We start from the raw sequence: 26,086 nt of genomic DNA, 5'->3' as shown, positions 1-26,086 counted from the left end.
GATTCAGCCATTTCCCTGAATAATACACACACTCTTTTACACACACACACACACACACACACACACTCACAGACACACTCAAGGCTCTATAAGAGGACCTGCAGGGAGGAGGCTGCAGGGAGTGCTCACTTGCTCCTCCCCCTTTGTGCCACATGTCTACATCACGATGGTGATGCTTTCACTTAGTGAATCTGCCTTTTCTGATGATGCCCATTAAAGCGACAGTACAGCAGATAATCAGACTCCCCCAGTTTCTCTCTGAAACCCAGTAGTTAGTCAGACTGGTCCGATTTGGTGTCAAAAGTTGCGTTTGTTAGTTGGACGCTGAAGTTATGAAGCTAATGTAGCTAACAAGCAGTAGAAGCTATTATACACCTGTTAGCATAAATTGTTCATTCAGCAAAGACTGATCTGCATAAACAGTTCAGTTGAGATTACTTGGATTTCTGCATAAACTGGTCATTAAATTCTAAGTTCTGATCTTCATCTAAGTCACAACAATAGACGAACAAAGTCTGCTTAAACTAATACCACACAAAAATATATGTTTGCATGGTTTTATTGAACACAACATGTTAACATTCATACTGCGGGTGGAAAAAGTATGTGAACCTTTGGATTTTATAACTGGTTGACTCTCTTTTGGCAACAAAAACCTCAACCAAACGTTTCCTGTAGTTGCAGATCAGACCTGCAGAACGGTCAGAAAGATTTTTGGACCATTTTTCTTCACAAAACTGTTTCAGTTCAGCTATAATATTCTTGGGATATCTGATGGGTGAATCGCTCTCTTGAGGTCATGATGCCACAGCATCTCAATTGGGTTGAGAAGATCAGGACTCTCCAGAAGGCATATTTTCTTCTGTTGAAGTCGTTTGTTTGTTGATTTTCATTCTATGTTTGGGTCGCTGTCCTGTTGCATCATCCATCCTCTGTTGATGCTAATGCTAATGCTATGCTACCAGTCAGCAATTACAAAAATATCATACAGGACAATATTTCAGCCAAAAAAATAATAATAATAAATGTATGTATACACAGGTGTTACAGTCTCACATACAGGGGTTGGACAATGAAACTGAAACACCTGTCATTTTAGTGTGGGAGTTTTCGTGGTGGATAAATTGGACCAGGCAGTCTGGTGGCCAATCTTCATTAATTGCACATTGCACCAGTAAGAGCAGAGTGTGAAGGTTCAATTAGCAGAGTAAGAGCACAGTTTTGCTCAAAATATTGCAATGCACACAACATTATGGTTGATATACCAGAGTTCAAAAGAGGACAAATTGTTGGTGCACGTCTTGCTGGCGCATCTGTGACCAAGACAGCAAGTCTTTCTGAGGCATCAAGAGCCACGATATCCAGGGTAATGTCAGCATACCATCAAGAAGAACCAACCACATCCAACAGGATTAACTGTGGACGCTGTAAGAGGAAGCTGTCTGAAAGGGATGTTCGGGTGCTAACCTGGACTGTATGCAAAAAACATAAAACCACGGCTGATTAAATCACGGCAGAATTCAATGTGCACCTCAACGCTCCTGTTTCCACCAGAACTGTCCGTCACCACAATAAGTTATTGTGCTCTAAAACCAGGTGTTTCAGTTTCATTGTCCAACCCCTGTATGTTACAGGTGTAACAGGTATTGCATGTGTTATAGGCTCACAGATCATACAGGTGTGACATGTTCGCAGGTATTAAAGATGTTACAGGTGTTAGTACTGTAACTACACTCTGAGGGTCAGTTACAGTGACAGCAGTAATTACCCAGAATGAAGATGGAGGCACTAAATGAGGTGCTGTGTGCAGTCTGGGGATCAATCTGTCAGAGCTTTGCTGACTGCGCTGCTTTACTCATTATACTCCTGGAACATAGTGGTGGGGTGTGAGTGGGTAGTTAGGGAGGGGTCAATATTATTGCAGATTTTAATTCAGAGTGGATTTAATTTAGTTCTCGAAGCTTTGAATCTTTAATGATGTTTTTGGGCAGTAGCAGAGTGTTGATTGCTGTGAAACATGTTTACCCTGCTCTGTATTTCTTTAATTTTTTTCACATTTTTCTTTTGTTTAGTAGGGATACAATGAATGGAATTATTTAGGGCCAAACCTTTGCATAAAAAAATAAAACATTTGGTTAAATACCTAATATTCTTCTAGACTAGATTAAAGATAATATATTTTTCTAAAAAAACTCACTTTTGCTGTGTAAATAGTCAAATTTGAGAAAAATGAAAGATGTATTTTTCTTGTATTTGTAATGTGTTTTTTGTCTAAATGTCCTCATTTTTTTAACATGGCTGTATAAAAGAGAACACTGTCTTTACATCACTGATTTCCTTTGCATTACAAACTTCCAACAACTAAGAAGCCCAGTTAAAATGTAGTATTGAAGTTAATGATCTCTGTTGGTTTTGTTTTTCAGGCGTTTAAGGAGATGCTGTACGCAGCCCAGGACCAGGCGCCCTCCATAGAAGGTAAGCAGGCTGCCCTTAGAGGAACCACGCCGGCCCAGCCAGGAATAACCAGCACTATTAATAGAGAACATTCCAGAAACGTTGTGTCTTGCAGCATTGCCCCACTGCCAGCCTGCCCTGGCCTGTCCAGGGGGTGTGGGCAGGGGCAGGGCTTTGGCTGTAATGAGTGTGGGTCACAGTGATGATGCTGTTGATTTTAATGCAGTAATTGGCCGTGCCGGACTGAAATGCTAATGCGGGTACTGGTTAGTGCTGTGTGACGTGGGCGGGGGTCACCTTCGGCCTTACGGTGATTTATTACAACTTTATAGGAAACGATTCAGTGAATCATGATTTTTTTTTTGTGTGTTGTATTTTACCATGGTTATAATGCATTATTCCACAATTATTTTTAATTACAATAGTAGAGAATGTAGAAAAAAAGAAAAAAGAATGTAGAGATATTTGACTATTTGACTTTTTAACTTACTGCACATTTCCTTACAGAGACTTAAAAAAAACTTGAGTAATTGGATGATGTGCAGCAAAAAATTAAATACAAATCACTAAACTCTGCATTAGAGAGTATTTGGATGTCAGTTTTTAATAATCTGACACTTCTGATGCATCTGCATCAAAATATTGCGATAATTTTTATTAAAAAAATAATAAAAATCTAATATTTTTACCATAGCTTTCTTCTCTGTCAGTGTTTGATTAAGTTCACCACTTAAGTGGTGGCTTTTATATTGATTATATAAATCTAAACATAAATCAAATTTATATTGTATCTACCCAAATTTAAGAAATATATTGTGATACAAATTTTGACCATATCATTCAGCCCTAGCAGAATGTAAATAAGTATAAAGATATTTGTTGATTTTTACAATTTAAAAAAGGCCTAATTATTCGATTTTAAACCTAAAGCCTTGTTTCTGTTGGAGTTTAAAACTTCTATTTAAGTATTTAAGCATTTAAACTTGGTGAATTGGCCTGACTGGTAGACTTTGTGGTGCTGGTGGTTGGTCTTGTGGTTTTAAAATCTGCATATTGTTCTTTATAATGGTGGTGTCTCACCTTTCTACTTTGTCAGTGCCAACGGTTTCATTGCAGATTAAGCAGGCTGCTGTTGTGCTTCTCTCAGGCAGAATAAACCTGTTTTTTTATCCGTTTCTCTTTTCATTGTTGCAATGATTATGATCCATGGACTGCATGGCAATACAGCGTTCTTTAATGGTCAGGATAACACAGAACCACCACAACAGTGACTGCAGTCACACAGCATACGAGTAGATTGGACACAGCGGTGCTGCTGGAGTTTTTAAACACTTACTGTGCATTCTGTTACACATTACACCTAGCTGTTCCACCTGTAGATTGGAGCCAGAAGCTCTGGCTTAGAAAAGTGCTGTTTAGTGGTGGTCCTGATCATTTAAAAACAGGGGGAAAGAGGATAATAATATAATAGTAGTAATATTAAGTATGCTGAGAAACACTGAAAATACTGAAGGCTGTAATTATACTAATGCAAAGTATCCTTTATGATCAGTAAAGCGGAAAAATAGATAGTATAGAAACAATAAGGTGGTCATAATGTTATGCTTGATCTGTTTATTTGTTGTGTATTTTTAGTGACTGCTGCAATACCACATATACACACGCACATATACACACACACATGCTCCAAGGTCACCTGCCCCCACCACTCCAACAGCTCTTTCATGTTCCTCTGCAGTCACAACAGACTGAATATGATGGAGGGTTGGAATGATGGAGGGATGGAGGGATGAAGAGTGAGGAAGGATATTACTGCTCACACTCATATTAGAGTCCACAGCACTGACCCTAACCAGATTTTGGTGGGGATTAAAATGCTGACTCCAGCTGAAATGTGTTAGGTGTGAATGTGTGCGTGCGTGTGTGTGTGTGTGTGGAGTAGTGGGGTCTTCTGGGATCAGCGCTGATGATTTTATCGTGATTTTATTAAATAAAGCGCTGATGAAAGGCCAGTTACTGCGGCCGGGTTTATAGAGAGCCTGAGCCGGACCGGGTTTAATATTCTGACAGAGTTCTGGTGCCCCGGGGAGGCAATTTATAGGGTTATTACAGACACCTCCACCCCCCAGTCCCCCCTCCGCTCCCCCTCCGGTCCCACACGAGCAAACTGTAGCTGCACCACACAGAATTAGAATCAGAAGTAATAATCTGAATGTGAATCTGAAAGTATCCAGGTTTATAGTGTCAGAATGAGATTTAGCATTAGAATGACAGACTCAGAATTAGAGTCAGATAAAGTATGAATTAGAAGCTGAATCTGAGCCAAAATCACAAGAGTGTAAATCAAAGTCAGAATTAGAATCAGGGTCAGATACACACCCGGAATCAAAAGCAGAGTACAAATTAAGCTACATTCACACAGCAGGTAAAAGTGGACCAAATCTGATTTCCTTACCAATCTGATATTTGGTTTATTGTAATGTGTCTGAACGGTTCTTGCTTTGTAAGTGAAATGCATGCACAATAGTGTATTGCTTCACAATTTTTTTTTACTTTAATCCAGAGTAATAAGTGGTGCTCTCAAAATAAAAAAAAAAAGTTTAGGAGTTTAGACTGATATCTGATCTTTTTTTTATTTATTTTTTATGCTGCAGCTGTGAGTGTGTTTGGCCACTTGACTAGTACCAATGTAAGACTACAACAAATGTCCTCTAATATTATATATTATAATGTTATTTTATATATAATGAAATGGACACATCAGTCCAAATATGTTCTGTTTCCTAATTTTCCGCTACAGAAATCCTCAAATCTCTGCTACAGTCCATTTTTTCTTCTCCTTGATTCGTATTGCCTCAAATCGGATTTGTATCAGATTTAAGTACCACATATTATAGTGACCCAAATCGGTATTGGAAAAGTCAATGATCTAGTGTGTTTTTGCTGGTTACACAGCCACGCAAATGACATTTACCTGCAGTGTGAACATAGCCGTAGAGTCAGACTGAATATCTGAAGTATTACTTTGAAAAAAAACTTGTAAAATGAAGACACTGTTTTTGTCACAAATTTAATTTACTAGATAATTTTCAACATTTTAAAATTATTATTATTATTATTATTATTATTATTATTATTATTATTATTATTATTATTATTATTATTATTATTACAAGGTTTATGGTTGGAAATAAAGTGTATTTTGTGGTGTAATATTTTATATGTTATATTTTTTGTAAACTATAATGCTGCTGTCCTGAATAAAGAAAAGAATATCATTTACAGAAATATTTTAGCATGCTAACAAACTATAATCTGGTAACAAACACACAAGTGTTTATCACTAATGCTCCTACACCAAACTGAAGAAGTTATAACAAAATATATTAAAATGTAATGTATAATTTGTTTGTTTTATTAATAATTGGTTTACTTGTTAGGGAAGGAGCTCCTCTTTTCAGAGTTTCTCTCTCCCAGTGCAGTGTAGTTAGCATTAGCTATATAGCTACACAGAGTAGCACCACAGAACGGCATCAGAGAGCCAAAATACACCAAGTTAAGGTTTATTGATAAACTCTACTCAAATAAACTGAAGAAATAAAGCTTTGACTTTCAATTTTCATGGTCAGTATCAGTTACTACCTCTTTACAGACACAGACTGACTATTGTTTACCACTTGAAAGATACAAGCAGAAAAGGCTAGCTTAGCATTAGCACGCTGAGGTAACTGAGCACTAGCATACATCTGCTAAGCTAAAAGACTGTTTATCTGTCTATATAGTTACAGCTATGGAGGATTTAAAGATGTCTTTCTATCTCTATGTTAATGAAAATACTTTTCAGTTGTAAATAATGGAAAATGTACTATTAGCAAAGAGGGATTTTTATTTAAACTGCTAAAAAGAAACCTGCTAATTTGAAATAACCTGACCTTGAGATAGCGTGGTAACCTAAATTAGTATTATTCAGTATTATGTGGTAATACAGTGGTAATGCTGTGAAAACTGGAGAAATGTGTTGCCGTTTAGCTGAAATGATCCAGAACCTGTGGTAGAAATCTAGCTCCTCAGTTTAATCATTCTGGAGCCGTGGCTCAATGCCAAGCACTCATCAGTCTGGGTTAATTGAGGAGTGTAATTAAGTGATGCTGTCGTCGGTGCTGTGTGTGTCCTGGACGCAGGTCTGTGTGTTTAATGTGAGCTGAAGCTTCATATTCCATATTCATATCCCAGTGTTTTTAATTAGAGTGCATCTGGCAGTGAGCGCCTCTTCGTCTATTTATACCGCTCTTCACCAGAACCGCACCACTGACCCGCTCATCACTGCACCAAACACCGCCAACAGTCTAGGCAGAGTGATAGCAATATGAGTATGTGTGTGTGTGTGTGTGTGTGTGTGTGTGTGTGTGTGTGTGTGTGTGTGATTGTGTCTGGTGCTGTTCCAATTCTGGTCCAGAAATACATCTGAGAATTTTCAAGTCCAACACTGTTGGTAGGACTTACTGGGGTTTGGTTTAGCCAGTATTGGTTAGTTGGTGTTTGGGTTAGTTTAAGTTGTTGTTAGATTGGTTTGGGGTTAGATTGAGTTGGGGAGATTGTACAGTTTTTTTGCACCATTTTAAAAGTCAAATTTAATTAGCCTGCAATAAATATCATTTAAGACCCAAAAATAGTAACATTTTCTTTGGTAGAAAATTATTTTTTGTATTGGAAATCAAAACTTAACATGGCTAAATCGACCTGCAGGATCTCTGGTGTAACTGGTGATACCATATTTTTCGCATTATAAGGCGCATCAATTAACATCTATTTTGTGGTAAATTTTCATACACAAGGCCAAACTTGGTTAACTGGTATTGGGGTTAACTGAAGTTGGAGCTAGCTATAATTTGGTTTAGCTGACATTAGGGTAAGTTGGTGTTGTGATTTGCAAGTGCTCAGGTTGACCACAGCCTGGGTTAGTTGGTGTTGGAATGGTGTTGGTGTTAGCTGAAGTTATGGTGAGTTGGTTTTAAGGCTAGCTGATTTTGAGGGTAGTTGAAGATGAGATTAGCTGATTTTAGGTGGTTGGCAGGAGTTGGAATTAGCTGATGGTGGGATATTATTGCTTTGTTTTCTGATAGATGGGGTTTGCTGTGGTAACTGCGGATAGTACTAGTTAATAATGGAATAGCTGGTGTTAACAGTGCTGAGGTTGGCTGAAGCTGGTGATGGAAGCAGCTGGTGATGGATTTTAGGGTTTTAGGATTTAGTGGTGATTGCATTTAGTGTGGATGCTCAGCTGCTGTTGTGGTTTGTTAGTGTTACCAATAAAGCCAAAACTGTGCACTAGAGACCACAGATGGAGGCAGACTTCCTTACTTATTTGGTAGACCAACCCCCTACACACAGATCTCAAAATCAAGAATCAAGAATCTCAAACCAGTGCAGAAACAAATCTGATCAGAAACTTTCTGCAATCAGTGAGCCGGATGTGTGCGTGTGTAGTGTCAGTAGGAGTGTGTGATGTGTTTGAAGATGAGTCGATCTGTCGTTGTTAGTGTTGGTGGGAGGCAGCAGTTGGAGAGCGGTGTGTGTCCTGCTGTGGAAGCAGGTACTGTAATTAACACCAGCAGCTTTGTCTGATCTGTCTAATCCCACAGTCCGACTCATTATCCTCCTCGGGTGTAAACTTTAATCTAATAAATATCAGTATTTTAGCTGTATGGTAAGTTGCTTTATAATGGATGTCCCTGTTGTTGGACTGATGCTCCTGTTCGGCATGTCTGTCATTATTGTGTGCGATTAAAGCAGCAGTGGGCGGAGTCTCCCCCTTGAGCCCAAGGTCAGGGATGCTGGAGCATCAGCTGAAGCCTCCTCCCCCACCTGCTGCATTATTTATACCCCCTACCTCTGGCTCTATCCCCCCAAATTACAGCAGCCTCCTCCCAGTCTGTTCTTTGGGTGGTAAACTGGGGGTGGACCGCTGAATATTCTTAGAGTGGGGCCAATTGATTTCCAATTCTGTGTGATGGGTTTGAACTGATCATGGGGTTGGGCAGGTTTCTGAAGCATGGACTGCACTGGCTGTTAGATAAGAGGGATGTAGGTTTCTTTATCTTTGTTAGCATTGCAACCTTCTGATAGGGAGTCATGGTTACCACTCTACTTCTCTATCCCAACAAGAATCACAACAAGAATCAGGACACCCCACCTCTCTATCTCAACAAGAATCCAAATATTCTACCCCTCCATCCCAACAAGAATTGGAACACTTTACCCCTCTATCCCAACCAGAATCAGGACACTTTACTCCTCTATCCCACAACAAACGGAACATCTTACCCCTCAATCCTAACAAAATCAGGACATCCTACCTCTCTGTCCTCATAAGAATTGAAATGCCCTACACCTCTATCCCAACAAGAATTGTCACACTTTCTCCTCTATCCCAAAAAGAATCGAGACACTCTACCCCTCTATCCCAACAAGAATTGTGACACTCGACCCATCTATCCCAAAAAGAATTGAGACACAACACCCCTCTATCTCACCAAGAATTGAGACACAATACCCCTCTATCCCCACAAGAATCAGGACACCTCATCCCTTCTATCAAAACAAAAATCAGGACATCCTACCCCTCTGTCCCACAACAATCTGAACACCTTGCCCCTGTATTCCAACAAAAATCAGGACATCCTACCTCTCTGTCCTGATAAGAATTGGAATGCCCCACCCCTCTATCCCAACAAGAATCGAGACACCCTACCCCTCTATCCCAACAATAATTGTGACATTCGACCCATCTATCCCAACAAAAATCATGACACTCTACCCCTCTATCCCAACAATAATTGTGACATTTGTCCCATCTAGCCCAACAAAAATCATGACACTCCACCCCTCTATCCCAACAAAAATCGCGACACTCTACTCCTCTATCCCAACAAAAATCAGTACACCCTACCCCTCTATCCCAACAAGAATCACGACACTCTACGTCTCTATCCCAACAAGAATCAGCACACCCTACCCCTCTATCCCAACAAGAATCGTGACACTCTACCCCTCTATCCCAACAAGAATCGTGACACTCTACCCCTCTATCCCAACAAGAATCGTGACACTCTACCCCTCTATCCCAACAAGAATCGTGACACTCTGCCCCTCTATCCCAACAAGAATTAGTACACTTTACCCCTTTATCCCAGCAATAGTCAGGACATCCTACTCCTAGGCATTAACATGCAAAACAGAGGGGTGAGGCTAAGTGGTTAAGGCAAGGGGTGAAATGGTATTTGGAAACTGTGGAAACGACACACTCTGAAAGAGTAACAGCAGCGTCTTGGAAAGAGACTGAGGGTCCGAGTGTGTCTGAGTGAAGCTGCCCTAGTTAAAGCAGCACACACACACTCACAAAGATACACACACACTCACACAGATACACACACACTCACACAGACAGACAGACAGACAGAGGCTTTATAGCTACAGAGGCGACCTCTACACATCCATTATTCATCTGTGAATTACATCCAGGCTGAATGCCGCTGTGTGTGTGTGTGAGGGGGAGGGTGTTAGTGGAGGTGAGGTTGAGAGCTCTCTGAAGCTTCTGAACAGAATTAATGTATTTATGGGTTCAGCAGAGTGACAGAACCCGGTTCTGAACAAATCCCTCCGAGTGGAGAACCGGTAGAAAATCTTGTTCCCTAAAACAGGGTTTATCAACCTGTGGACTGGAGATTGCAGATCTATCCTCAGGGGAAGGAAGTAGTCTGCAGTAGGCCAGTAAAAACACTTAAAAAAAATACATAATAATAATAAACAAAATAATAACAATATGTATAAAAATATTTAAACTATGAACCTTATGTAAACTACTGTAAACTAATCTAAATTTATCTTTATCATAACAATATTCTGTGATTAATCGCAAGTAATCACACCCTTTCTTCTTCTTGGGACTGAACCTTAAATAAGAAGTAATAAAATGTAAAAAAAAAAAAAAAACAAAGAATGTTAGATCGGCGAAATGGAATGATATATTTATAATTTAAGTGGTTTAAATCACTAATTGAAATCAGATTATTTACAATGTTATTGTGTGATTAATCATGATTAATACATTTAAATGCTGTTATTTCCTTGAAATTTTTAAAGGGAGAAAGAGAGAGACTAGCAAACATACTTCAGCCTCTTTTACATTATTATAATATCTTAGGGAAATTTGGATACTGTTTAAATTAGAATAGTTTAATGTGCTGAGAAAACGTTTAAAGGAGAGCTTTACCATCAAACAGGAGGAAGCTTTAATTGAGATTTGAATGGATATCACAGCATTAATCATTTAATATTTAGAACAATGTAATCATAAATGACAATAAGCCACTCCCCTAATTGTAGCAGCTCTAGTATTATGTAGAATTATATACAGTATTATATTTTATATATTTTATATATATCTTTGTTTCATAATTACTAAATATTCTGAATCCTCTGCAGTGAGCCAGTAAAAGCACTTTAAGTATCAAATATATACATAAAAATAATGAGAATATGTAAAAATTAGAATTTCAGTCATGTTTAAACTATAAACCTTACGTAAACTAGTGGTGTCGATTAATTAAAAAAATTGGATTAATCTAAAATCGAAATTAATCTTTATCATAACATTATTCTGTGATTAATCGCAAGTAATCCCACCCTTTCTTCTTCTTAGGACTGAACTTTTAATAAGGAGTAATAAAATGTTTAGAAGAATAAATGTTAGATGTGTGAAATGAATTATATGTATATAAGGTGGTTTAAATCACTAACTATAATTAAATGAATATAAAAAAACTGTTATTTTGAGATTAATCATGATTAATATATATAAATGCAGTTATTTCCTTGACATTTTTAAAGGGAGAAATAGAGAGAGACTAGCGAACAGACTTCATCCTCTTTTACATTATTATAATATCAGGGAATTTTGGAGGCTTTATAAATAAGTGTTTTAATTTGCTGAGTGAAAGTTTAAAGCAGAGCTTTAGCATCGAACAGAAGGAACCTTAATGTTAATTGACTCCCCTAATTGTAGCATGACACATCTCGTATATGCTGTATATAAACAGCATATTATGCACCTCTAGTTAGTAATATATATATATATATATATATATATATATATATATATATATATATATATATATATATATGTAATTATATGCACTATTATATTTTACAACTGTATATTTCGTTTCATAATTACTAAATATTCAGAATCCTTTTTTCAGTAGATTATGAGTGCGAGTTTATGTATTTATGCAGGCGTCCCGCTGAGTGATGTTCAGAGCTGAGGTTTGGACGGGATCATCCCTCATTTATAAGCGTCTGTAACCTTTTCTCACATTCAGGAGGGGAAAATATGCTGCGTGTGTCGCGACACATTGATCGCATGTGTTTAGTTGTTATTGCAGACAGCGACTGATGCTCGACTCCACATCAAACATACTGCTGTAATAAAACCATCATATTTATATTTATATGTATATATGTATATATTTGCATTACAGAGAGTAGTGCAATAAGAGCTGTATCACTTTTTCACATTCTGAAGCTGAAGATATCACCGTACAGTACAGTGAAATAATATCTGCTGTGAGTGTGTTTGGTCTGTGTGCTCCTGCAGTGCAGAGCTATAGGAGGTTGTGGCTCTAACATATGTTCAGGTATTTCAGAACAGAGTTACATATTCAAAACACACTTTCATACCAGCGACATGTTTTAGCCTCAGACTTATTAAACTAAAGCAGTAGAGATGCATTTTATTACCAACCATTCACTATTGGGGACAAACCAGTGTAGTGCCTGCTAGGCATGGGCGATATAGCCCTAATATAATATCACGATATTTCCATGTTTTTTTCGCCATAACAATACTTTTGGCAATATGATATATATATTTCAAGAATACACTACTGCAACAAAATGAAAATTAATTTTTATTATTGCTTATGATATGAGATATTAAACAAATACAATAATTTTATCAGCTTTCTAAGATAAGTCAATGATCCAGAATGTCATGATACTAATAATGCACTCCGTATATCTCCATATATCTAGGATTAAAGTAAAATAAATGATACTGGACAGATATAATCTCTAGTCTATATTAGATAAATAATAGGAAATGAGAACAGTGTGAATTTTTCTTTTGCTAAAAACAGTAAAAAAAATAAAAATAAAAAATAAATAGTCCCCTTATGTGATAATTAGATGTGGGTGATATGGCGTGATATTTCAGGGCATAATATCGTTCACGATATTCAAAAATGTTGGCGATTTTATGATACGTATGTGTATGATACGATATGGCACACCCCTAGTGTCTGCATCATCTTTTTCCACAGTCAGGCCTTTGTAATTTGTGCAGCATGTGGTTTTGCATGTGGTCTTGTTGAAAAATGCATAGACATCCCTGAAAAAGATGTGTTTCTCTGAGATCTCAGTTTACTTTTCATTCATTTGCATGAATGCTGCATCCCAGAAGTGTACTGGAACACCCCATTCCATGACAGTTTGGATGATCCTTTTCATTTTTGGTACAGAACCCATAATGTCCATTTCTTCCCCCCAAAAATATGAAATACTAATTTTATACCACTTCCTGTTGCCTATCCTACACCAGATGCCCATGGTCCTAGAAAAGCTGATGTCACTTCTAGACATGGTTAACATAAGTCTTATGTTTTGCACAGTAAAGTTATAAATAGTATTAGTGAATAAAGTAACTCTGTTTTGTAGAGCTTGATAAAGTAATCTCTTGCCCATGTGGTTCTGTCAGTTTAGGATTGTGCCTTTGCCCTTTACACACTGATTTTCCTTACCAATAAATGCTTTAATGACAATATGAGCTTTAAAGAGAGAAATATCCAATTATTTTAAAACATTTTATTTATTTTCTCAGGCATTTGTTACAAACTGGAGATCTTTTGCCCGTCTCAGCCTTTTGTGAATACTGCTTTTGTACCAAATCTTTTTTTTTATTAATTTAGTTATTTTCTCATCACTGGCTTTAAATTCCCCCATTTTAACTTTTTTTTTAGAATGCATTGCAGACCTGAAATACAGAAATGAGTGTACTGTATATATTAACTATAAGCTTTCTTTGCATGTTAGCTATTTTAGCCTTGTAGCTTCATTGCTAAAACTATGAGATGCATCAATACCATTTTTTTTTCCAAACAAGTACGAGTACATGATTGGTTTACACTCACAAATACCTACCAATACCTACCGCTACCTATCATAAAAATGTAAGATTGTAGTTATTTTATTTTTTTAATACATGTTTTTATTGGAGATTATATTAAGTTACAGTACACATAATAACAACATTTTTTCTACAACCCCCCCCCCCCCCATGCATGTTGGTCTACGGAGAATACAAAAAAGATAGAGAGATAGGAGATAATTCGTGTTTTTAGGCTAAACAATACAATTAAATGTAAACATACAAATGTGAATAGGATATCATATTTAAAAAATACTAAATAATAATAATGAAAGTACATGTAACAATGAGTATAGTAGGCGCACAGTAAAGTTATTTGTTTAAGGAATTGCAATGCAACAGTTAATTTTGTTCATTTAGAGTCATATTATATAATGTATATTTTTTACTTTTCCAAATAAGCATATTTAAAATAAATTAAGAAATTATGCTTTTTAATAAAAAAAAAAAGAGATTTTTATCACACAGTTTCACTGTGTGGACATAAGTTGAACTCCGCAGCATTTTGATCATGTGACCTCACTAAGCTTTGGATCTGTATGAACTATTTAACTTTAACAGCATGAGAGAAGAACTAGCCAAACTCTGCATCTTCTCACAGAGTAGAATTCATGAATTACGATTTGCTAAGCTGCGGGTGTTTAGATTCACTTGTGTACTCTCTCTCTCTCTCTCTTTCTTTCTCTCTCTCTCTCTCTCTTTCTTTATCTTTTTTATTTGCTTGTTTGCTCATGTGTGTATATATTTATATACATATATATATATATACAGAGGTGGAAAGTAATTAATTACATTTACTCAAGTTACTGTAATTGAGTAGATTTTATGAGTAATTTGTCATTTTTAAAGTAGTTTTTAAATAGGTAATTTTACTTTTACTCAAGTACATTTTGACACAAGTAATCTACTTTGCTACATTGGAAAACTCCCTGTTACTGAGTTTTAAAAAAAAGCTGGGAAAAACACAGTTGACTAAATAAAAAAAAAGAATAATTGGCGCGGATGCGCCGGCGCACTGATGCTCGCGTGTGGAATAACGAGGCAATGACGTCCTCATGCAATACAAAATGTGCCCTGCCGGACAGAGCTGTCAGCTTTCAAAACTTCCACATCAAACCTGCGAAAGCATGTGGTGGTAAATATTTTTATCATTAAACAATCTGCTTGAATGTTAATAAAAACATGTAAATAGCAGTTAAAGCAGAGCAATGACAAGTTAAAAAATAAAAATGACCTGTAAAACTATAAAAATACGGTTTATAGTCACGTATATGACCATAACTTTTTAACAGTAAAGAAAAAAATGGATGATAGAAACCTATGCCTCTTGTTCTTGAAAATGTTTTATGGGCTGGTCTGAACAAATACTGCCTGAAAGATCCAAATTATTATGTTTAATAATAGTTAATTAAAAACCATTTAATTTATGATTTGTTGTAATTTTTTACATCAAATAATTAAAAGTAACTATGTAACATTTACTCAAAGTACATTTTAAATTGAGTACTTTTTTACTTTTACTCGAGTAGATTTTTAGATGGGTACTTTTACTTTTACTTGAGTAGAATTTTAGCAAAGTAAAGGTACTTTTTTTTTGTACTTTTTCCAATTATATATATATATAATTCAGATTTGTGCATGTGTCTGTTCCTTAGTGCAGCAACACGCAGTAGGTATAGGATGATGGTATTGGGGATTTGTTGGTGAGTATGAGTACAATAACATGGTATCAGGCCAGATAAGATACCAGTATTGGTATTTATGCAACCCTAGCTAAAACTAAAGAAGCCCAAGAACTATAGACATCAAACCTGTCTTGACTAATCTATTAAATATGTAGTAAATTAGGTGGATTTGAGTTAAAGTTCCACTTTGAAAGGTTTAAATGTTCATGATCTGGACGGGGCTGTTTCCAGGAAACACTGTTCAGAAAAAGCTATTCAGACCATTCACACAGTCTCAGTGTGTGCCGTGTCGCGCCGTATCGTGCCGTGTCGTGTGGTGTGGTGTTGTGTTGTGTTGTATGAATCCGTGGCCTTTTATTCTTCAGTAGACCTTCAGCCTCCTGCTTCACTGCACATACTTGCTGTGATGCAACGCAAGAAGCTGCAGGCTGCACTCTGATTGGCTGACGCACTCCGCCTGGACCAGGTGTGTTGCTGTGCAATCTTCTGCACGTTAGCGTTCAGTCTAAAGTGCAATCATCTCCTGACACACTGGAGCGGCGAGAGAACAACAAAGCCCCCAACGCTTTCAGCTCGAGATCAGAGCGGCCTTTTATACTGGATATCTGTGTGTATACATATATATAGATCAGCCAAAATATTAAAACCACCTGCCTAACACTGTGTAGGTCCCACTCTACCAAAACAGATCCAGTAGGATCTGGCATCAAGGCGTTACCAGCCTCTAAGTAAGCATCAGTGAATCTTGGGCACCCATGATCCAGGAATGTTCTTCCAGGCCACTGAATCTTTTGGAGATGTTCTGACCCAGTCGTCTAGAACATCACAGTTCAGTTCTTTTTAAAATGTCTCAGATTTGTGGCCTTTTCTTAGCATTGAGGTCAGTGGAAAGCCTTAATGATGTATGGTTGCTGAGCCATGCTAAAACTGTGGTAGTAATGCTAAAAGAGGCCAGTAGCTGCAGTGCTAACACTGTGGTAGTGACGCTGGACGGGGCCAGTTGCTGCCATGATGACACTACAATAGTGATGCTGTATGTAGCTGTCATGCTAACACTGTAGTAGTGATGTTGGACGTCATACTAGTAGTAGTGATGTTGGGTGAGGCTGGTATGGTAACTGACATGATAATGCTCCAATCACAATGTAGGACAAAGCAAGTAGCAACTTTTAAAGTGGCAGTCTGTACTGTTTTGTTTCTTAGGAATATATCATAATATATTCCTTCTAAAAACTGGGGTGTCGGGTTGCTTTTCGCTGGAGTTCTTCTGGCCACGTCACACGTCTTAGCCCCTAAAATAGGATCCGGCTCAGTTTTACTGAACGCGAGCGGCTGGTGGAGCTATGGAGACTTCAGAAGGGGAAACCCAGAGCTCAGTAGCTCATTCATCCATAGTAAACACTAAGTCTGTAGTTAAGGTGAAGTTTCTGAATGAGCGCTCTCTCTCTCTCGCTCTCTCTTTTAAACTGAACATAACCTGGAATCAGATTCATCCGCTCTGAAAGGAGACCGCATCACACCCACCCACTTTAAAATGATTCTTGTAGCATGCTCAGTGCAATAACCCATTCTCACCAGAGAGAGCCCTAAATCTCAAAACTTACCCTTCGTTCACACTGGAAAGCGACGAGTCGCTTGTGTTGCCCAGCGTTTGTCGCTTGTGGGCGTGTCAAGCTCAACGCCCGCGTTTATCATGGTCCAGCCTCCGACAAGAAAAAAGGCACAAAAAAGGAATCGCTTGGCCACTTTATTCTACAGCTATAACTCCCAAACTTGCTGGACTCTTGGGCGTTTCTGTGATTTAACTGCTCTGGAAACGCAGCCATTCCTGCAGATCCACGTGGGTCCACCCCATTCAACAGAATGAGTAGCGAAAGAAACAAGAAATTCAGAGAGCAGGAGCTTGAGGATGTCAGACCGCCTTGTTTATGATTGGTCCAAAAAAAAGCTAGGAGCGAATCGGGTTAGAATGTTGCTTCACCGCGTCATAATTCATTTACTTAAAGTTGAGAAAAATTTAGCTCCGTGTCGCTTGTCGCTCTGTCGCTTTGTCGATTTTCGCCTCTCGCGTGTCGCGGCGACAAATCGTGCCCTGCCATTGCAAATGAATGGTCGCCTGTCACTTTGTCGCTTTCCAGTGTGAACGCAAGGTTACAGAAATCAGCTTTAACTTGGCCAGTAGTGCTGTGAGATAAGACCCATGACTGGTGTGGTAAATCTAACATGTTATGAAAACTTTACTTAGTTTACTTAGTATGTTCTGTTTCTCAAATGAATATGTTAGCTATTATGAGACGCTATGCATTTCCGGTTCTTATTTAGCAAGAAAAAGAAGCCATAATCACTCTAACAAATCTGATTTGGAACGCAACTGTACCAGTGGCCTTAGTAACCACTTGATCCTTCAGTTAAAAAGAGGCCAATGTTATTTTCTTTACCTGTTAGTGGTGTTAATGTTACGGCTGATGTGAGTTTAGTTATGAGGATCGGTTCTCCTGGTCTGTAGTATGTTTTCATGCTCACACACTGAAAGATCACCTTGACCCGTTTGCTGTGTCCCACCAAGATCTCATCACCAGTCAGAACCAGGATTTATATGGGTTTTTGCTTTTAGAGCTAAATTTACCCAGGTGCCTTTGTGAGCTGAAGCAGGTGAGCACAAATTGACTTAAGCCTCCTGGGACTCTCTGTATTACTGTGTGTGTCAAAAGAGAGAGAGTGTGTGTGTGTGTGGGTCAGTGTGTGACACACATGTTGGAAATGTTTAACACCAGATTCACTCTACACAGAAACTTTGCTGTGAGGATGATTTGATTGCATTCAGCATGAGAATGGGAGTATTAATTAGCTCAATATGTCAGTCTCTCTATCTATCTATCTATCTATCTATCTATCTATCTATCTATCTGTCTGTCTGTCTGTCTGTCTGTCTGTCTGTCTGTCTGTCTGTCTGTCTGTCTATGTCTGTCTATCCATCAGTCTCCCCATCTGTCCATCTGACAGTATATCTATCTGTCTGCCTGTCTCTCCATTCTTCCACATTCATACAGAAGGACATAGAAACACCTCTTGAAGACACCAGCGCACACACTGTATAGTGTGTGTGTGTGAATGATTGTGTGTATGTGAGTGAGTGTGTATTAGTGTGTGTATGTGTGTGTTGCTCTCTAGAGGCGGAGTGTAGCCTCAGGCAGTGGAAGAACAGACGTTGTTGACATTGACAGTGATTGGTGGACAGTGTGAGCAGGAGGGCGGAGTCAGCGAGAGTTCAGTGCTCCACATATACTGTATCCCCCATAATGCATTTCACCAGAACACTCAGATCTGGACTCTGGAGAAGATCCCTTTAAAACAAACCAGCGCTGTACTGGTTTGTACACACACACACACACCAAACATACACACACTCAGTAGTCCAGTTGCTGAGATGGAGGAAACCAGTGTGAATTATTGATGGTTATTGTTCCCGCCAGCTTCAGTTTTATTACATCATTAATTATTAACAAAGAATAAGACCACAGAAATACTGCTTTCTAAAATTATAATAATATTACATGTTATAATTATATTGTATTATTATATATTACAATGTAACATATTATAAAAAATGATGTAGTAATGTTAGTAATAAATATACACAATAAAAAAGTGTGATATAAGTGGTAATAAATATGCAGTGACATTAATAATAATAATAATAATAATAATAATAATAATAATAATAATGTTTATTAGAAAAGTATTAAGCGGTAAATATAAATATTAAACTGTTATAATAATAATAATATTAGTAATAATAAATATGTATTAATAAATATAAATATTTGTATATATGCAGTAATTCTAATAATAATAATAATAATAATAATAATAATTTTAAAGTATACAAAAAAAAATTTTCTAAAGTAATATATTTGTAATCTTTATTGTATACTAAGAATATATGTTGAACTGTTCAGTTGCAGTGTATTTTGTTTAATATAATAAAAAAGGTATGTGATGTTACATTGCTATAAGTAGCATTTTTAAGTTATATAAATTGTATAATTTACATACAAATTATTGTTTTTTTTTTTTTTTTTTACATTTCAAACATATAGAGGTCCAGTGCATACAAACAATATATGAATATAATTAAATTACATTTTATAAAATAATAATGATTTCTATGAGTCAGTTTCACTGTATGGATTATTTAACGCATCAGATCTGTTGATTTAAAAGATGTATGAATTCGCTCAGAGCTCCGAGATACAGAGAGCTGAAGAATAGACCCCTTACCGCCCACCTCCCCGCCCCCGCGCTCTGAGCCTCCGAACCCCCCGAGCACTCACTGACTGGCACACACGGCCTTATGGGTAATGTATTCAACAGCCCTATTAATAATAACCAATTAGCACAATAACACCATGCTAATCCTCCCACATCCCCCATTACAACCCCGTAACACCCCCTGAACACCGCCTGTACACCCCACTAACACCCCCTATACACCCCCAGACGCCCTTACAGACATCCTGCAGAAGAAAGAGAGAGAGAGAGAGAGAGAGGGAAGAAGAGAGAATGAGAGAAAGAATGAGAATGAGAAATGATGTGAGAGAAAGAGGGTAAACAGCACAGAGACAGTAATGTTGTTTTATTTCCTGACCAGACTGTCCGTAGTCCATATTTAGTGCAGCACGTGCTCACACGCACACACGCACACACACAAACACACACACACACACACACTGTGATTTCTGGGGAGAAACAATTTGTATTGTTAAATGTGTTTTTATTTTAAAGTGAGTGGAGGTCTTAATGATGCTGTTATTGTTAGTATGGGTGGTTGAGCTATATAAAGCTGTGAAGTGTTAGTATGTGTGGTAGAGGTGGTGTTAATTGTGGGGTTAGTGTTAGTATGGGTGGTTGAGGTGGTGTTAATTGTGGGATTAGTGCTAGTATGGGTGGTTAAACTGGTGTTAGTGATATTGTTTGTATTAGTATGTGTGGTAGAGGTGTGGTGTTAATTGTGGGGTTAGTGTTTAATATTGATGGTTGAGCTCCTTTTAATGGTGGTATTGGTGTCAGTATGGATGGTTGAAGTGGTGTTAATGGTGGGGTTAGTGTTAGTATGGGTGGTTGAGCTGGTGCTAGTGTTAATATTGATGGTTGAGCTGTTTTTTAATGATGGTGTTAGTGTATTATATGGGTGTGTATGGGTGGTTGAAGTGGTGTTAATGGTGGTGTTAGTGTCTGTATGGGTGGTTAAAGTGGTGTTAATGGTGGGGTTAGTGTTAGTATGGGTGGTTGAGCTGGTGCTGGTGTTAATATTGATGGTTGAGCTCCTTTTAATGGTGGCGTTAGTGTCAGTATGGGTGGTTGAAGTGGTGTTAATAGTGGGGTTAGTGTTAGTAGGGGTGGTTGAGCTGGTGTTAGTGATAATTTTATTGTAAGTATAGGTGGTTGAGCTGTTCTTGTATTAAGCTGTACAGTGTTAGTACTGGTGCTTGAGCTCTCTGTCACAATGAATAAAGATACCTGTCACAAATGTGGCTCAACCTGCACTAGAGACAACAGCTATTATCCTGTCACTGCAGGTGAGCATGGCACCGCACAGCAGGGGAGTGTGTGTGTCTGAGTGTGTGTGTGAATGTGTGTGTGATTGGGATTGTGTGTGTGTGTGTGTGTGTGTGTGTGTGTGTGTACTGAGGTCCCTGTAGGGCAGAAGTTGCATTACTGCCCAATGGCAGGACAAGCACACCTGCTGTGTTCTCAGGCGTGTATGTGTGTGTGTGTGTGTGTGTGCGTGTGTGCCACCAACACTAACCCCACCTCAACCACACACACTAACAATACTAAGACTAACACCAACTCAACCACCCACACCAACAATACTAAGATTATACTAACACTAACAATACTAAGATCAGCTAAACCACCCGCATTAACATTACTAACACCAACTCAACCACCAATGCTATCAATACTAAGACTAACACCAGATTAACCACCCACGCTATCAATAATTAGACTAACACAAGCTCAACCACCAACACTAGCACCAGCTCAACCACCCACACTAAAAATACCAAAATGAACACCGTCTTAACCACCCACACTATCAATAATTAGACTAACATCAGTTAAACCACACACACTAACAATACTAACACCAACTCAACCACCAACGCTATGAATACTAAGACTAACACCAGCTTAACCACCCACACTATCAATAGTTAGACTAACACAGGCTCAACCACCAACACTAACAATATTAAAATTAACACTTGCTCACACACCAACACTAACAATACTAAGACTAGCACCAGCTCAACCACCCACACTAATAATACCAAGATTAACACCAGTTTAACCACCCACATTATCAATAATTAGACTAACACAAGCTCAACCACCCACACTAACAATACCAAGATTAACACCAGTTTAACCACCCACATTATCAATAATTAGACTAACACAAGCTCAACCACCAGCACTAACACCAGCTCAACCACCAACACTAACAATACAAAGACTAACACCAGTTTTACCAACCACACTATCAATAATATGACTAACACCAGCTCAACCACCGACACTAAAATCAGCTCAACCACCAACACTAACACCAGCTCAACCACCAATACTGAGACTTACAACAGGTTAATTAACATCATCACAAACACCAGCTCAACCACCCACACTAACAATACTAAGACTAACACCAACTCAACCACCCACACTAACACCATCACTAACATGACCTCAACCACCAACAAACACTAACACCAGTTAAACAGTAATGCTAAAGCAAAAACCAAGGGCAATGTAAGGAACAGTACTACCACAAACACCACTACTGAGACCAACGAACACCAATGCCAGCATCAACACTAACACAGTCCCACTTACTCCCATAAAGTTACAGCACCAGCTCAGACCCGAACTGCTGCTCCGGCGCCGGTAGTTGGCTGGGCTGTGTAATATTAGCATGGCTGTGATATACGAGCGCAGGTGAGGGCGAGGGCAGCAGGAAGGCAGGACTTTTATTTAATCAGCTGCGGAAATGGTTTCTAATCCAATCAGCTCTGCATTCCCCCATAGCTCTGAGAGAACGGGCCGGAGATCAGCTCCTCAGAACCAGCAGCTCCAACTCATACACCAGCTCAGCCCAGGGTCAGCTTCAGGGTCAGGGTCACTTCCTATCTGAGGGGAACTTATGTCTCTAAGTTTATTCATTTCCAGCTTTCCACTTTATTTAAATAATAATAATAATAATAATAATAATAATAATAATAATAATAATAATAATAATACACAGCAGTATCTGTGGTATGTTTGTAATTTGATCCTACCATGATATCTCAGAGGATGAGGATAAGGTGTGAGGTATTATCTTGTGAGTGAGGTTCGACACTGCCCATCATGTTTATGGTAAGGTCAGGTGAATTATGGGAGTTGGAGCAAGGCCTGTCAGTGGGTGCAAATTAATGGGATGTTTCGTTTCTGAAGGTGAAACTGAGACTTAGTCCAATATTAAGCAGAGCTAAAGGCTAAAGCCTTTGGGTCAGCCAGACGTCTTCCTGTAGCAGTTTTCTACACTTTCCAAGAGTCTTTTAAGGGTGTAGGAAACAGTACTTACTACTCTCTGCCTTCATCTGTAATTTCTATAAAGAAAAAAATGATACTTTTAATAGTTACAGGGTTCTCTGTGTTTCTGTGTCTTTTTTTTAGTTTTTTTTTTTTAGTTAAAGCTCATATTTTTTCCATTGCTACTTATCAACTCTAAGCTGTTAACCAATTAATTGTTTGCTAAAATACAATATACGTCCGGTGCTGTTAGCTCCTCTGTCCCTTCCACACCAAGCTCTAACGGAGGTTCTCAGGTCAACAACTACACTACCCAGAATGCATCACCCGCTGACATCACGCACTCACCTGATCACGTGACACCTCACCTGCTTCCTCCAGGAAGTCCCGAATACTGATTACTGGCACTATAAAGGTGCACGCCACACAAACACCCACGCCGCGTATTGTAGGTTCTCCTCATTACAAAGCGTTCTATATCTCTTGTCTCAGTTTATCTTGTGTATGACCTTGCTTTTGTTTTCTCGACGCCGATTATTGCCTTTGCCTCTGATGCTGGATTGCTTGTGTATTACCTGGACTGTGTTTTCACTACTGCCTCTTGGATTACCTCTGATATTGGATCTCTCGTGTATGAACTCTGGACTGTTTCTCGTTTATGGTATGGTTTTGTCTTCATTGCTCTGTTTACTGGTGATCACCCATTTTTCTGTATCGACTACGATTACATCTGTTTATTGTTATAATAAACTTTATATACTTTTATCAGTATCTGCACGTGTCTGCAATTCTGTGCTCACCATGACAATACTTTTACAGTAAACTAATGACATTTTTCACAATACCAAAAAGCTTAATTTTGTACACTGGATTTTGTTTTTTACCAATTTTGGTTGTTAGCTGGACATGAAGAGCTTAACCCTTTCAGACCTGATTTATCTCCAGTGATGGAAAAAATGTAGCTAAGAATGCTGTTTTCTGTCTGTAATGCTCAAAAAATAATACTCTACTCTAAGGAATATTCTACTATAAAACCTATATAGCAAATAAATCCACTAAAACAAAAAAAAGTTAGTTTTTTCCCCACTGCTCTGGACTCACAACAAAGACTCCCAGCATGTATGCACACCAGACTTCCTGACTCTGCTGATCACGTGACACTACAGCGTTCTCGCTCCCCGAGCTTCTGATTGTTTGCGCCCGATCTGTCCCCCGTCAAGTATTGAATCTAGTTAGCTAGCTCTTCTACAATGCATTTCCTTTGTTTATTGCCTTTATTCCCAACCTGTTTTGTTTACTTCTACTGATTCTTGCCTGCCCACTTTGTTTGGTTCCATTGTTTGGTTCCATTCCCTCTTCTGGATTTTCAGTGTATGACCATGTTTGCCTGACCATGCTCTGGTATGTTGTTTACATTTGCTGCTTTACTGTTACTGACCCTGCCTATCCCTAACTACTCCTGTGTCTGGCCTGTGTGACACATATTGACCTTTTTATTTCATAAACCATCCCTGATCAGTAAAAATGGGAATAAAAAGTATTCTAAATCACATTTAACTGTTACATTGCCTCAATGGCTCTAGTACTATTATTTCTCCAGTGCAGTGGGCGGGGCCATTGGTTTATAAACTTGTTCATTGGCTGGTTCATGGTCTATTCTGATGGACAACAGCTCTCAAAAAGTGTTATACACAACAAAACATTTAAAAAGAAAGAAAATACATGATGTCCATTGCTTTGGATGTAGGGTCTAAAAGGGTCAAATTGCAAAAATAAATGGAAAAATGTGTGTGTTCTGAAACTTGTGGTCAATAGTAAACATCATATAAGACATTATCACCCACAGTGGACAGTGCAGTGGGTGGTAATGATAGTGACCAGCAGTGTCTGGTTAGAATTGTCCATGTGAGCAGGATCACGTCAACTCAATTCAATGCAGGAAACCCCAAACACATATCCCACAGTTCAGTGCAGCGTTGGGAAAGGTCAATAGGACATGACACTATTTCCGGTGGCATCAGTCCTGAGTGGTATCAGTTACTGAGCCAAACACTCTGTTATCCCGGTGTCTGAGACTGAGGCTTAGACAGCAGGCAGTTGGCTGGTGAAGTGCTGTTTATGGGATGGCGGTTGCCGCGGCAATGCTTTTGCACATTGTTTACAGCACATAGTGACACGCTCTCACCCACATGTGCTCAAGCAGGGTGTCCCAAAACATACACACGTGTCTGTGTGTGGGTATGTGGGTGTGTGGGTGTGATAAAAGGTGACATAAATGATAAAATGTGTATGTTTATGTGAATCCTTGTGAAGTGTAATTGAATTTCTGTGTTTTATTACAGTCAGAGAGAGAGAGAGTGTGTAGGAGAAGGTGAAAGAGAGACAGTGTGATATGTCATACATGTATAGTGTAATATATAGTGTCCTGTTATCATCCATCCCATGCAGCTTGAATATTCTCACGCCATGCTGTAGATTTTATAGTAGGGGTGATTAGGAGTGTTTATTGCACATCCAATAGCATTTCTCACTTTTTTTAATTAGGGACAACACTGACAAAATGACACTTAAACACAATGAAAAGTAGTCTGTGTGCAGCTTATATAACTGTAAATGTATTCTTCCCTCAAAATAACTCAATATACAGCCATTAATGTCTAAACCACCAGCAAAAAAGTGATTACACTCCTAAGAGACTACACCCCTAAATGTCCAAATTGAGCACTACTCGTCATTTTCCCTCTAAAATGTCATGTGACTCGTTGTCATGTGTGTTACTAGGTCTCAGGTGTGCATAGTTAGCAGCCGTGTTCCATTTTGTAGTACAGCTCTCACACTCTCTCATATTAGGCACTGAAAGTTCCAACATGGCACCTCATGGCAAAGAACTTTCTGAGGATATTAAAAGACGAATTGTTGCGCTACAAGAAGATCGTTACCACCCTAAAACTGAGCTGCAACACAGTGGCCAAGATCACCCAGCTTTCTAAAAGAGCAGGGTCCACTCAGAACAGACCTCGTGTTGGTCGTCAAAAGAAGCTGAGTGCACGTGAAGCTCAGCATCACGTCCAAATGCTGCCTTTTAAAGATAAAGGCGCAGGAGTGC

The 26,086-nt window shown here is 38.5% G+C and overlaps 1 protein-coding gene across 1 annotated transcript in view; it reads left to right on the top strand.

Annotated features, from left to right (window-relative positions):
- xpr1a (xenotropic and polytropic retrovirus receptor 1a) overlaps positions 1-26,086 on the top strand; it is a 111,089-nt gene that overhangs the window by 9,540 nt on the left and 75,463 nt on the right. The window contains exon 2 of the mRNA XM_049485783.1: positions 2,424-2,475. Within this exon, the coding sequence (XP_049341740.1) occupies positions 2,424-2,475 (52 nt within the window). The remainder of the gene's footprint in view (positions 1-2,423; positions 2,476-26,086) is intronic.

The sequence above is a fragment of the Astyanax mexicanus genome, chromosome 12 (genome assembly GCF_023375975.1).
Source record: "Astyanax mexicanus isolate ESR-SI-001 chromosome 12, AstMex3_surface, whole genome shotgun sequence".
Lineage (NCBI taxonomy): Eukaryota > Metazoa > Chordata > Actinopteri > Characiformes > Acestrorhamphidae > Astyanax > Astyanax mexicanus.
The sequence above is the reverse complement of the archived record's forward strand: the minus strand, read 5'-3'. Positions and strand labels throughout refer to the sequence as shown.